General features: G+C 40.9%; 1 protein-coding gene across 1 annotated transcript; it reads right to left on the bottom strand.

The window, feature by feature from the left end:
* Window positions 1–8,975: 8,975 nt before the first annotated feature.
* bcn92 (LYR motif-containing protein bcn92) lies at window positions 8,976–14,153 on the bottom strand. Its single transcript, XM_080267829.1, has 3 exons — window positions 14,060–14,153; window positions 9,931–10,051; window positions 8,976–9,768 (listed from the first exon to the last, which is right to left on the bottom strand). The coding sequence occupies exons 1-3, from the start codon at window positions 14,140–14,142 to the stop codon at window positions 9,721–9,723; spliced, it is 252 nt and encodes an 83-aa protein (XP_080123955.1). The 5' UTR covers window positions 14,143–14,153; the 3' UTR covers window positions 8,976–9,720.
* Between the last annotated feature and the right edge of the window lie 1,667 nt (window positions 14,154–15,820).

Below are 15,820 nucleotides of genomic sequence, written 5' to 3'. Positions count from 1 at the left end.
TATATATATATATATATATATATATATATATATGGATAGACAGATAGCCTACAGTATCTGTCTATCTATCTATTGCCAGACGCCATAATCCCATAAGGGGTGGCACTAACCCTCCACTAACCCACTTGTTGACACGTAGGGAGCACGTACACTATGGTTTGGTTATATGGTTACCACCCAGCGTTGTAAATGGTTTCTTGGCTTACAGGAAACCATTTGGCTTGTCACTCAATGTAAAGCCACCTGTAAAGGAAAGAAAAGCAGTAAGAAGTGACAGGAAAGATGGAAGAAATAGGAAGAGAGGAGGACAGGCTCAGAAAAAGAATGATAAAGGCTAAGGAAGACGTAGGCAGCACTACATCAAGTGAGTGGATGATGATCGCCACCATACATTGGAGTACCGTATACTAATAAATTTTTTGTTCCAATTCTTGTCAAAAAAAAAAAAAAAAAAAAAATCCTGGTCAGTCTCCAATTATGCATCTGTTGTGTGAGGACCAGTGATGTTGACACTCCTTTATCGCAAGAAAGAAGTATTTTGAAAGTGATATTAATGAATTTAAGAGTTTATACTGTATGGTGGGGGGAGGGAGGGGCAATCACGATCCACTCACTCGATGTAGTGTTGCTCTCAGGTGCCTGCCCTTCCTCTCTCTTTTCCTTCCTTCCTTCCTCTTCTGTCTTTCTTTCCTTCATTCTTTCCTCTTCCATCTGTCTACAGGTGACTCTACATTGAGTGACAAGCTAAATGGTTTCCTGTACACCAAAACCATTTACTACGGTGGGTGGTAACCATATAACCAAATTATAGCACCTTGTGGTTTAGTGGGTAATTGAGGCTCTCCAGTCGAATTGAGCCTGTGCAGGTTTATATCCAAGGGATGGTTGGGGTTATTTGCTCACACAATGCCATTCAGGGATGAATGAGGCTGGCCACTCTCATCTTAAATGTCTGGACCAACTTGCCTAGTCCTGGGCTCCTACAGTTCTCATGGGACAACACTGGATTAGATGATGAATGAATGAATGTACTGTACGGTGTGTAAAATTTCTGGTTTTCATGGTGCTACTTACCTTAATGAATAGATGAGTATATAACCTCCATGCTCTTAGGTTGTAATAAAAAATAATCATCAGTAATTAAAGATTTATTGGTATTTAAGGGGTAATTATACTTCATTAAATTATAGTAATGAGTTGTTAATTTTTTGCACTGTAATTTGGTCCTGAAATTACTGCATATTATGCTCGCTGAGGAAGTTCATTTTCAAAAATAATACCGTAACATAATTTTAAAGTGATTTGTAGGTACCCTTCAGAAACAGCAATAGTGTACTTAAGTGATCTCAAGAGTTTTTATATATTCCACATGAAAGTAGTTTACTGTCTAATGAACTGCATTAACTTACCCCTATGAAGCTGGTGATGTATTCTGAAACATATTTTTGCCATATCGTTGTGATTCTGTAAACTTTGGAGAAAAATGTTTGTAATGAGGTTAGAAACAGTCTCCATCAACCCCCTCACAACCTGATTAATAAGCTGAATATAATCATCTGAAAGCAGCAAGAATAAGATTTAAAATGTCATTGGATAAAGGGATTAAGTATTTTCATTCATATCAAAAGACAAGGTAAAAGAGATTAAGTACAGTATTGAGACAATGAAGAAAAGGATGAGTGATTTGAAGAAAATTGATAAATTTGTGTTGAAAATGGTTACATTTTATGAATGCAGATTAGAAATTTACCACAACCCTGCTGTGTTCATCCTCATTTTTATGCAACACTACTGTACATAGACTGAAGGTTTAAATGTCATGGCCAAATGTTTACACCTGTAAATAACATCATAGATAGTGTGTTTGTAAAAGCAATGAATGTTAATCACTTCAGTCCTTTGATGCATTTTATACTGTATTTTGATGCAGTCTGTTTGTCTGTAGCTAGACACCTTAATTCTGGAAAGGGTGGTTATGAAGATATCATCTCCCTGTTGCCTTGTCCTTTGCCAACAGGCTGCCCACTCAATCACACACCACTTTCATATATCTTTCTACCCCATCCCACAACCTCATCCTCAGTCTTCAGTCAATTTTATTCATTCTTAGGAAAGATCTCTCATACTCAAGGAATAAATGAAGCTTGTATATAACTTCTCCAGATCCAAAAAGTAAGGTAGTGAAGGTGGTAAGAATAAAATTTGAAATATGACAAGAGTGAAGGGGTTAAGTATCCCATTTTCATCCAATATATTTAAGTGTACAAACTGAACCCTGTTGAAGGTTATTGTTGTGTGTGTGGTGTATATGTTGATGTGAATGTTTTTTCATCTTATATACATCAGAATCAGAGGTCCTATTCTTGTTGGTTAAGGAGGCCCCATAGCACCTCTTCCTAACTAGTTTATTTTTGTGTATAGCATGTTAATATTCTCATTTATGGTATTCATGCAATCAATACCAATCTTAGGGGGAGCGCGGTAGCTCGGTGGTAGGGTGTCAGGCTTGTAATCGTGAGGTTGCGAGTTCGTGCCCTGCCCGGTGGCTGCTGTGCTGGGAGGGGTAGCGCTCTCCTGTAACCCTAGCAGGGCTATATGATCTAATGAGGTCTAGCTCGGGGATTAATCCCCTAAATACCAGTCTTAGAAAGATGTACTAAGTAGCATACATTAGAATACAGTTGATCATTTTGTAAAGTTCTTCCATAATTAGGTTGCTGATGAATGAACCCCCCTCCCCCCCCATTCACAAGTGAGAAGCTTTTCTCAAAATTGTGTCACTAAAAGTAGCATTTTCTCTGTACATATCCTGGACTGTAAGTGAGTACAGGCTGTAGTTGGGTGTAGTTTGCTGATAATATTATTAAGGATGAGATGGATGAAAGTCTCCAAGGCTAACAAGAAAACATGCCCAAGGCTTGTATTCATGGCAGCTTAGGAGGTTTTCAGGCATCTCTTTCATACCAATGTTTCATTTGCCAGCATACTCCCCAAGACATATATCTCTATGTGGTTACTGTACACTGCACCATATGTGCTTTACACACCACACAACATACCCTACTGTGACATGGGTAGGTGCCACCAAGGGCATGCAGCCGGAAAACTTTGCCCCCACTACCTAGTGGTGGACTTTAGAGGAGGTGTGGGGCGGGTTCCATCACAGTCCTCCTGTCTGGGCCTTGCTGTGTGGATAGGGCCTATGGCTCATCTCAACCTTTTATTTATTCCAGCTATGGAATAGAGAGACTGCTTGAAATTGAGCAGTGTGGTTAGCCACCATTGAGTGACCAAATCTGAGATATTCAAGCATGTTGGCACCTTTAAACAAAACAGTGTATGAAGATACACTGTTATAGCATGAGAATTATATGTGATAAATAGCTAAGAAAGAAGTGCTGGAAAGCCTCCTAAACATGAAAGAATACAGGCTCAAGTGTTTGTTTCATTGATGGTAAGAGCTCAGTCCTGCTGAAGTTGTAAAACTGCTTCTTCAATGCTCAGCAGAGTTTACCACCTCAGGATTTGCTTAAGAGTTCTTTGAGTGACTGTTGTGCTGCAGTATAGTAATGAATTACAAATTTAAAATGCACAAGTTTTTGTTCCCTCATTGCTTGGTGAGAAATGCAGGCAATACTGGTAATGTACAGGGTGGTCCATAATTAATACTCCACTAGAAAATTACCTGATGGTATGTTATTTATTTTGGGGACATCTTAACCTGATGGTTTGGGTGTGGGTGTGGCAGTTAGAGTAAGAAATGGTATAAATGTTGCAGGATAGACATTGACAACACTGACTGAGCCATCTTTGAAACACACAAGAAATCGCTCAGCAGAGCGAAATAGGAGCCTTATATGTCACCTGCATACTGTATTACATACACATACAAAGAGAGCAGCTATTACCATCCATAAGTCACTCCAGTGTAATCTTCATGTGTGATGTGGATATTGACATAAATATTGACAAAAATAAATGGTTACTTTCAGTAAATTTTCTGTTTATTTCATAGTAATAAGTGACTGATGATTACCAGTGCGGGATTGCTTGAGAGTGAAATGTGGCTACAAGCTTGGCCTAGAAACTAAGATACATGTATGAATCAAAGTTCACATTGATACACACAATTAGACATCTTCATATTCATCTTAAAATGTGGTTTGTAAGATTACTGATTAGATATCAAGGTTATAAAATGTTTTAACAACGATACATTTCTGGAAATTAGGAAATGTATCATTATGAGAGTTTTTTCACTTTTAAAATCACAGCTTCACACAGTATTAAATGAAGCTCAGTTCTACTGTGAATTAGTGGTACCGGTAGGTGGGGGCACTCACCATCCACTCACTCGATGTGCTGCTTTTGGTTTGTGCCTTTTCCTCTCTTCCATCCTTCCTCTTCTTTCTTTCTATCCTCTTTCTCCAGCCTGCTTGTGACTTTACACTCCCTCTTCAGTCTTTCTTTCCTTCATTCTGACCATGGGTGACTCTACACTGAGTGACAAGCCAGATGGTATCCTGTAGACCTGTACACCAGGAAACCATTTAATACGCTGGGTGGTAACTATATAACCAAATTATGGTGCCTGGTGGTTTATTGGGTAATTAAGGTGCTCCAGTCAGTTTGATCCTGTGTATGTTTATATCCAAGGGGTGGTTGGGGTTTATTCCTCACGTTATGCCACTCAGGGATGAGTGAGGCTGTTCACACTCATCTTAAATGTCAGGACCAACTTGCCTTGCCCCAGGCTCCTACAGTTCTCATGGGGCAACATAGGATTGGATGATGGATGGATGGATGGAAAATAATTGTGCTACCCATACCATACAAATAAGTAGAAGCAAAGCTGTAGTATTGTAGCTGAATGGTGTGTAAGGCACTGATTCTTATCTCACAGGTCACAAATCAAATTTTGGTCATCACTTTGAGTGGAAAGATAAGGGTTATAAATGAATGTCCAAACTTTTTCGATGAGGAAGACACAAAGTCCAATGTAGGGACCTAATTTATTTCAGCATTTTGCCAAGTCTGTCTTCATCAGGAATGGCATACATCCTTTGCATTCAGCATCTTACTGTCTAACGCCACCCCTTATGGGACTGAGGCATCTGGGAGTAGATAGATAGATCTTATGTAGGCCCCACAGTCCCTTGACAGCGATGTCATCCAGTCAGACTATCAAAATGAAAACAAACTACATTATGTCTAACCAGGTTTACCATTAGTAAACAGGTAGCCTAAAGGTTTCATCAATATAAAATCCCCCAGATTCCTCCATCTAACATCACTAAATTATGGCAATCGTTTCGGAGAGCCTCGGAGGGCCCAATACCTGCCCAGGGCCCCAACAAAATGGGCAGATTCGCATGGCCATCTGGAAATGAGAGGTGTGAATGAGGAGAGCAAGAGGATGGAAGTAGTGTGTTCAAGAGTGCGAGATATGCTGTGATGACATTGTGTGAAACAAAGACGAAAGGATGTGAAGTGGAGGAGTGGGAGGATGTAAAATGTGTAAGGTCGGGCATGAATGGGTGAGGAAGATGTGAGGAAGGAGTTGCACTGTTGATGAATCAAGTGTGGCAAAGTGCAATGTGAGACAAAAAATGTGTTTGCTCGAGATGTATGTACTGTATGTCAAATTCAAGTTTGAGAAGGTGATAGTGGCAGTGATTGTAGTGTATGCACCATGTGATGAGAGGAGTTAGACAGAGAAAAACAGGTTTTGGGATGAACTGGATGAAGTAGTAGCCTAGGAGTTATAATGTGTTTGTAATGGGCAACATGAATGGGAGGAGTGGGCACTGGTCCTTTGAATGATAGGTAATAATGGAGTACCAGGAGAGAATGATAATGGGAAGCAACTGGAGGACATGTGTCAGGAGTGGAGGTTGTGCATTTGTAATTCTTATTTCAGACACAAAGATGCACATAAATTTACATGATGTAGAGGGAATGGAGATCGTGTTGAAAGGAGCCTGATTGATTACGTGCTTGTAGAGAAATCGATGCCAGGAAGTGTTGTTGATATGAGGGCAGTGAGAGGACGATGTGCAGGTTCATCAGATCACATGATAGTGGTATGCAAGATCAAGCTGAAAGGAGTGAGGAGGACCAAGAGAGAAAGGAGCAGTCAGGGAGAGAAACTGAAAGTCAAGAAGCCGAGCATCAAAGAAATGGCAGATGAATACAGGGCCAGAGTAGGGGAGGAGTTAGAATCATTGAACTGGAATGAAATGGATCTGGTCAGCGTGTGGAATGCATACAGGGATTGCTTAGTTAGGAATGCAAAAGCAGTGTGTGGTGTGGCAAAAGTAACAACAAAGAAGAAAGGTATGGTATGATGGGATGAAGAGGTTGAGAGAGCAGGGGGGTGGAAAGAGGAAGAAATGGCCAGAGTGGATACAGGACAGGGGTTCAGTTGAAATAAGAACTAAACATTGAGAGCAAGAAGCATGTAAAGAGACAAGTGAAGAGGAAAAAGGGAGAGGTAAATGATGATCTTGGAAGAAAAATGAACACAAATTACTTTTAAAACAGGAAGTTGTTCTGGGAAGAGGTGTGGAGGTGTAGAAGTGACAGTGGAAAGAAATGTGAAAGCGTTAAGCTTGTAAATGGTTGATTATTAAACCATGGGGATTAAGTAATGACCAGATGGAAAGAATATTTTGAAAGCCTGATGAATGGAAATGGAGAGAGCAAAGCAGCTGTTAACATGATTGGTTTTGGGGGTGTAGAGAAGGAATGCAGTGCCAGGAAATGTGACACTTGCAGAGTTGGAGAATGCTGTGAAGCAGCTGAAAATGGGAAAGCAAATGGGGTTGATGAGGTGTATGCAAAAATGATTTAATGTAGTGGAGAGAGTAGAGTGAAGTGCTTGTTGGAGATATGTAAGAAGGCATGGATGAGTGAAATTGTGCCAGTAGCATGGAAAAAGGCAGTGATTGTACCCCTCTACAAAAAGAAAGGTAAGCGAAGTGAGTGCAAGAGTTATCGTAGCATAAGTCTCAAGTGTTGTAGGGAAGGTATAGAGAAGCATGATTAAAAGGAAAGTAAGAGAGGTTTCAGAAATCCTGGGGAGTGATGAACATGATGGCTTAAGGAGTGGATCAAATATTTGCAGTGAGACAGTGGAGAAAGCTTGTGAGAAGGGCTATAAGATGTTTATGGCATTTATGAATCTGGAAAAAGCATACAACAAACTAGATAAAGAAGGATTGTGGAAGGTTTTGCACTTGTACAGTGTTGATGGCAATCTGGTAGGTGCTGTCAAGAGTTTTTATGATGGTAGTGAGTGTGTGCAGAGATGGTGGTGGGTGTGTGCAGAGATGATTAAGTGTAGTGGAGAGAGCGGAATGAAGTGCTTGCTGGAGATAAGTAAGAAGGCTTGAATGAGTGAAACTGTGCCAGCAGAGTGGAAAAAGGCTGTGATTGTACCCCTGTACAGTAATAAAGGTAAGCGAAGTGAGTGCAAGAATTATCCAGACGTAAGTTTAACAAGTGTGGTAGGGAAGGTATATGGAAGAATTATTACAAAGACAGTAAGAGAGATAACAGAAGTCCTAGTGAGTGATGAACAGGATGACTTTAGAAGGGGCAGAGGATGTGTGGATCAAATATTTGCAGTAAGACAGTGGAGAAGGCTTGTGAGGACTATAAGGTGTTTGCGGCATTTATGGATCTGGAAAAAGCATACAACAAAGTAGACAGAGAAGGCTTGTGGAAGGTTTGCACATGTACGGTGTTGGTGGTAAGCTGCTAGGTGCCATCAGGAGTTTTTATGATGGTAGTGAGGCACATGTAAGGGTAAATGGGCATCTAAGTTAATGGTTGACAATCAATTTGGGCATGTGACAAGGTTGTATGATGTCCCCATGGCTGTTCAATATATATATATGGATGGGGTGATGGGAAAAGTAAAAACACATGTAATGGAGAGAGGGATGGCATTGGTAATGAATGGTGGTGGATGGAATATCTCAGATTTGTTCTTTGCTGATGATCCAGTGCTACTTGCTAATACCAGACATGAGCTTGGTTTTTGATGTAGAGAGAGAGACAAAGACAGAGAGAGAGAGAGAGAGAGGTAATGCAGACAATATTGTAAGAATATTCTCAGGCCTCCATTATTCACAGTTAGCTGCATGAAAGCATTTGGTGATAGCTAGAACACTAAAGTTGTCCTGATCATAAAATGGTTAAAATGTGCTATGTGCCAAGCTCAATTATGCTAAGACTAGAAAGTTACTGATGATGGCTGAGAATGTGAACACCATAGGCTGATCAAACAACTCAGTGTGATGTTAACTTTATTCTCAAAGTAGTACAGTATTATACAAGTGTTTTGTACAAGCTGTGATAATATTATATTTAAATTAGATGACAAAGGTAATTACTCAGTACTGATGGAGTTTTTCTGAAGTTTCTAAAAGTGCATTCGTATTACAGAGTGGAGAATGTTCAAGGCCTGCATTATTCCACAGTTTTCCTCCTGTATATATAAGCCTTAAAACACAACTCCAATAAATGAAGAATATAAATATGGAGAACAAATAAACTTTATCTAACACACAATGAAGAATGTATGTGATGAATTACAAAGATGGTGGCTCAGGGTGCCAAACACTTGCTAAGAAATAAAATTATGACATGAAAACAATAAATATACATTAGGTAGTCACAATAATGTTTTACAGCATACACATAGCCTGCCAAAAATTTGCAACCAGTCATACTGCAGTATGTACACACATATTAGGGACAATACAGTAGTGAATAATAACATATGTTTGTTAAGTATTGTACAGTAGTGGCCTGCTTGCACATGCCAGACATATGTGGACAGCTGTATAATACATGTTCAGTCCTCCTAAGTGGCAACTGACTCACAGAGCCAGGAACACCATTTTTTTACACGTTTATGAGAATTCTACAACTCTGAGACGACTGTTTACAAGGAAATGATGCTATAATGGTCTACTGCCAACAATGTAACAAAAATATGGAAATGTCTATGGGCAAACACACCTGAGTGCTACAGAAGTGACAACACTAGTATATATGTATTCTTCCACACCCTGCTACAACAGTACAGCATTAACACATGTTTTTCAATATACAGTAGTTGTTCATAGAACAAATAAGATGCACAAGATGAGATTAATAAACTTCTCTAAGATAACTTAGAACATATCTGTATGAGTTATGGTGTCAGGTGCTGCACTGATAAAAGTCCCTACTGTATATTATATTATGTACAGCCGGTCAAAAAAGTATCCGCACGATTCACATGAAATGGTCTGACACAACGGATGAGTTATTGCAAAGTCCAAGATGTTCTACCCCATCATAATAAAATTAGTTTATGATACAATTACACAACTTGCTTGGCATTCCCTAGTCACTGCTGTTAATATATGCACATGCAGATGACTATAATCACCTCCAAATATCACTAGCTCTACTGATCATGTGGATATCAGTGGACTCCTCTGTGATACTTTTTTGACTGACAGTACATTAAATCAGATCCATAGGAACTGTCACTCATGTACTAGTTTTTATTATTATTATTATCTCTTTTTTGAGTAACAAAACTGTTCAATAATACTTGTCAACTTTAGAAGGCCAAATTCAGCTTGATAATGGCTGTATATACCCATGATGACTCTAAACTGTTAAAGGTTTATAAATGCAGTTTGTGCAATAACTTATCTACTATTCAATTACCAATGTAGGAGACTTGTACAGCTGACCTAGCAGAACCTGCAAAAATACAATTAATCTGTAAAATTAGGGCATATCTAAAAAAAAATAAAAATAAAAATAAATAAAAAAATAACAGTATTACACATGACAATAATGTATAATGAAGGTGTTATCAACAGTTCAGTTTGTGACATTAAAAAATTCTCCAAGGAATGTTACCTGTCGCTTAATAATTTCAAGAGAGACTTTAGCTATCTGGAGCTCTTTCTCCTGCTCAACTTCACTTGTGAGATTTTTTGCAGCTCTGAAGCCATCACGCACTCTGCGCACTGCATATTCTCTAAAAAATTAATTAGATAAATAAATACATTTATTAATGAGAATGATGGAAAAGTTTGAGCCTATTCATGAATGACTATACCATAATTTGAAGTAACCTGTGGCAGGTCTGTCACTAAGAATGATGGGTCAAACATCAAAATTCAAGGAAAACTAAAAACTTCACAGGTTTAAGATTAGGGTACAAAACCTCAAGGCTGCTACTCTGTTGTATGTATGTTGCTACTATAGACCACTGTTTTACAGAATTTTTCATATCAGCAGTACTGTAGCTGGCTGGAGTGTTACTATGAAGCTGCTGACCCACTGGTGCCAGGGTTCAAATTCTGGTGTGGCCTTCTTGTACCACTGGACTTTCATCCACCCACTGGTATTTAAAATGAGTAGGCTACCTAGGGTAACACCTTGGGAGCATAAGAGTGATGTCTCATTAAACAGTAACTGTACATTTTACTTGACACAGTAGAATGACCTAACAAATTCAATTCATATTCCTTCCATTTGTTTTCTGTATTTTTCTGACCATTTTCAGGGTGATACAGTAAATTATCTTTTCCTGCAGAAAGAATTTCCCACTTTTTATCATCACGTTCCTTATGTCATACCTTCAGTCATTTGTTTCTTGCATAATGGAAGACTCTTACTCAACATACTCAAAGGTGGATTTCGTTTCCCAATCTTGCAACAGGATGCTAGGTTAAGTTTGTTAGATTTAATTATCAGGGAGCTACAGTAAACCCCAGCCACCAAGTAGCAGGTATATATACACACAGCAAAATGGGTGTACAGGGGCAGCCAGGAAGTGGGAGGAGCCGCATATGTCTTCCCGCCATCGTTTGAACCATGTGCCATTTCATCTTGACACCAAAGGATAGGGAGGGAGTCCCTCCACAGCACACAAGAGAAAGTCAATGTCCCGTGCCTTTGTCAGGTGTACAACAATGTTTTCATGTTCCTATTTGTCCAGTTCCAACCATGCCGCCCATGGCCAAGTCCCTCATCTGCCTCTGCCAAGCCTCTTTCCATGGACACTTGGAAAGGGCTCATTGACAGTGCCATAGCACATGCTTTGGATGCCAATGTGTCTAGTTTATCTAGTAATGGAGAAATTATCACTGAGCAAAGCCATAGTTGGGGCTGCAAGCACATGCAAGAATACATCCTACCTCTCATGCCAAAGATTAGTCCTATTCCTCATGTCCTTATTCACCGACGCGGCGACCTACAAACCTGAGGATGATTTCATTTGCACAAAGAAGAGTTGATGTAGTGCTGCCTACTTCCTTAGCCTTTATCATTCTTTTTCTGTGCCTGTCGTCCTCTCTTCCTATTTCTCCCATCTCTCTTGTCACTTACTGCTTTTCTTTCCTTTACAGGTGGCTTTACATTGAGTGACAAGCCAAATGGTTTCCTGTAAGCCAAGAAACCATTTACAACGCTGGGTGGTAACCATATAACCAAATCATACGTGCTCCCTACGTGTCAGCAAGTGGGTTGGTGGAGGGTTAGTGCCCCTCCCCGTAAAACAAATAACTCAAAGTCAAATGGCCACCCCTTACGGGATTATGTCTATCTATCTATCTATAGCCCGACGCCCTAATCCCGCAAAGGGTGGCCGCAGACAAAACGCCTCCAAGTCACTCTGTCACCCACCATTTGACTGCCCTCCCCCCACCCTCATATACCTCTCAACTCCATCCCTCCACCTCATCCTCGGTCTACCTCTCCCTCTCCCTCCCTCCACCTCACCTACATACACCCTCTTAGTCAGTCTTTCATTCTCCATTCTCTTCACATGTCCAAACCACCTCAGTGTATTTCTCCTAATCTTCTCAACCACATCCACATCCACCCCACAGCATTCCTTCACTTCTTCATTCGTCAACCTGTCCCTCCACGTCACTCCACATGCTCCTCTCAAGTAACTCATTTCCACTGCTCTCACTCTTGACTTGTTCCCCTCTTGCAAGGTCCATGCCTCACTTCCATACGTCAGGGTAGGGATCACAATACTATCATGCAGTGACTTCTTAACTTCCATACTCACCTCCCTATTTTTCATCACTGCTTTCAGTGTACCAACAACCTTCCTTCCCTGCTGTACCCTTTCACGCACTTCATCCCCCAAAGTTCCATCCTTACTCATCACACTACCCAAGTACTTGAATGCACTCACATTCTCCATATTCTCACCATCCAACCTCACTGCACACTCTGAGACTTCATTCCTCTCAAACACCATAACTTTACTTTTGTTTACATTAACTTTCAGATTCCTCCTCCTACACACTGTCCCAAATTCATTCACCAAACCTTGCAACTCCCATTCATCTTCACTCAACAGTACCGTATCATCAGCAAACAGCAACACCGGAAGCTTCCAAATCTCACCCTCATTCATTAGAGCCACCCCCACATCCACTGCCCTACCCTGCACCTCCTTTACAACCCCATCCATGTATATATTAAACAGCCATGGAGACATCACACAACCCTGTTTCAGTCCCACATTGAGATCAAAGAACTCACTCAGCTCACCATCCACTCGCACCGTAACCCTAGCTCCCTCGTACATACTCTTCACAGCACTCAACAATTTTCCCTCCACTCCATACATTCTTAATACCTTCCACATACCTTGCCTATCTATTCTGTCATAAGCTTTCTCCAAGTCCATGAAGGCAGCATACATTTTCCTTCCCTTCTCTAGATACTTCTCCACTAAACATCTTAGAACAAATATCTGATCTACACACCCTTTTCCCTTCCTAAATCCCCCTTGTTCTTCTCCAACTAGCTCCTCTGTCATATGCCTAACTCTATCAATGAGTATTCTACCATATATTTTACCAGTCACACTAAGTAGGCAAATACCCCTATGGTTACCACATATTTCTCTCTCTCCTTTTCCTTTGTATAAAGGAACAATTATACCTGATTTCCAGTCCTCTGGAACCCTTCCCTCTTCCCAAGCCAATCTACACAACTTCCATATCCACTCCACAACAATCTCACCCCCATACCTAAGCATTTCACCACACACTCCATCAATTCCTGGGGCCTTTCCCAACTTAATATTCTTCATCGCTTCCACTACTTCTGCCCTACTGATCTCTTCCTCCCTCCTCTCATCTCTTCTTCTCCCAGCCATTCCCCAACCACTTATACTCGCACTGCTCTCACTCTCCACATTCAACAAATCCTCAAAGTGCTCCTTCCATCTCCTCAGTTTCTCTCTCTTCTCCACCAACAATCTATTATGGCATCTGGCAATAGATAGATAGATAGAAGAGTTGATGAGTACTATGGACTTTATTCTGTTTCCCTAACTGCTATAATTTCCAAGATATTAAGGTCCGAAAACAGGCTATTTTCGGAAAAATACCCATACAGAGAGTGACCACCCTATAAATAGCGCAGCGTACAGGGGTTAAGCTAGGTTAGGTTTAGTTAAACACTTTGGTTTGGGCAGTCCCTTCCACCATTAACTGATGAATCAAACGAGATGACACCGGAACATAGCTGAAAATGAGGAAACACATTTCACATGAAATGTTTACCACCCATGTTATAATAAAAAAAAATATAACAGACTATCAGGAAGAACTGATTTAGTAAGGTGCTTCTCCCACCTCAAATGAAGCATACATTTACCCATTAAACTCATATGATGAGGACAATGGAAAATTTGCCTTGTTTGTTACCCCATACTATCAGGAGTTAAGTCTCAGCTATTTAAAATGCTGAACCGTGGTTATTTCTCACTACTAGCACCCTTCAGTACCATCATATTCAAGTATTTTTATAAAAAGAATGAATCCGTACAGTATATAATAATGGCATTTCTGCATAATTACCATAAACTGAATGTTACAAAGTAAACAACAAAAAGTATGATCAAATGAACACTACCTACTGTACATGTAATGTTAAACTCATGACGCAATCACGTAACTTGAGGACTATTGTTTGTTAACCTGATAGCAAAATCATGGAAAACTGATCATACCTGTAATTATAGGAGGAAAATTTCTTACTCTCTCTCAAGAGGGCTTTGTAAAGCGCCAAGATCTCACGCCTTCCACCCGACATGCCGCCCCCTCCGGTTTGTTTACTGCAGCATTGCCACATACCAGGGTCTGCCCCAGCCCAATCATATAGCCCCCAAATAGCCAACCTTTAAACCCCTCCGTAATGATAGGGCGGATTTACACTTGGCGAACGAACGTGAACATCTTTTAAGTTCATTCAGATACAGTTCAAGAAGCATTATTTGTTTTTGCATCGACTAGCTTCCCCAACAGCAGCAAAAATTGCTAGGCTATCCTTTAAGTTTTATCCGAGTTTGTGCTGCAATGATAGTATTTTTTTTTTTCACATTAATTTTGTTTCTTTTTCTCCCCTTTTTTCTTTCACATTGCATGAATGAGTTCTTTAGTTGTTGCTAGGTCTTTTTATTTAGACTACATTTTCTATTATGCATTCATTCTCGATGCAGGGCATTTGCAGAACGAGGTCTTCTTTTGATAGGCTGGGCACCTAAGTGTTTTCTGTTTCTCACCCACATAGATCACATTTGGTATCCCGTTTTGTATGAATATTCCCAAAATTTAATGCAAATTTGTCCTAGCTCTGTAGAATGTGATTGGAGCTTGGATGTTGTCATTTTTTTTTCCTCTTCCATTATTTCCGTTTTAAATATTTTGTATATGTTTAAGGTGTAATGCTGTGTTTTTAAGGCGACTTCTCGTCGTAAAAACACGAGCACTGGAACGGGGTCCTTTTATTAGACCGGATGTAATGTACTAACAAAGGAACAGGGCATAAAAAGAGACAGTACACCGAATCACATCTATTGCTTAAATTCTACTCCTTACAGTGCTACATACACAATATTTGACACACAATAGAACAGAGATACAATAATACACTCATTTACATAACTTGATCCAATATACACTCACACAGGGCACAGGGCAGTCATGGATATGTGTTACTGTTACTTAGAGGAGATATCACTTCACTGCGGTTGTCAGTTGAGATTAAGTGTCGTGTCACTGGTGGATAATAATAAACGGGGGAGTTTCATTTGGGTTCACTGTGATCGGGAGTCTGTGGGGGAGATGTTACTATAATAGAGGTAGGGTGCGTATGGCGACATTCGACACTGTCACCTAGTCGCGGGGGAGCACTTCACTTGCCTTTTGGCTCACTCACGCACCTACCTCCAATTCCACAGAAAACTCCCCGCTTCCTTCCTATAGAGGGGGACTGAACTGTTTAACGTTTACGCACGACTTACTATGATACCACTGTTTAATATAACTTTTATTAGACACTGCCACTGTGCATCGGATCACTGTCACTGTATTAGGGGTCACTGTCACTGTCACTGTTTTACCCTTGTTTCTTGGGTAGTTGAGTCACTGGTACTTACTGGCAGGGAGGCTCCCTTGTTTAGGGCCTCGACCTGAGGGGCGGCTCCTTCCTAGGGCCGCGCTGGTGGGGTGCAGGGAGGCCCTGCGGTCTGGGGGCCTCGACCTGATCGGGGGCCCTCGGGACTAGGACCGAACAGTCGGAGGATTCGGGCCTGCTTCCTCTGCTGCCGGGGCGTGAGGGAGCCTGGGTCTCCGTCGTCGGGAACCGTGGTGGAAGGCCTGGGCGTCCGGGGGCTGCAGGTGCTCAGGGGGAGAGGCGCCGTCAGGGCTGGGCTGCGGCAGCGTCTCCTGTAGGGCTCCGACAGTGCTAAGGAGCGTCCGGGTGTGGGCGG

Source organism: Coenobita brevimanus, chromosome 25 (genome assembly GCF_032717465.1).
Source record: "Coenobita brevimanus isolate Jiangsu-jjx chromosome 25, ASM3271746v2, whole genome shotgun sequence".
Taxonomy (NCBI): domain Eukaryota; kingdom Metazoa; phylum Arthropoda; class Malacostraca; order Decapoda; family Coenobitidae; genus Coenobita; species Coenobita brevimanus.
This window is presented reverse-complemented; position numbering and strand designations above follow the sequence as displayed.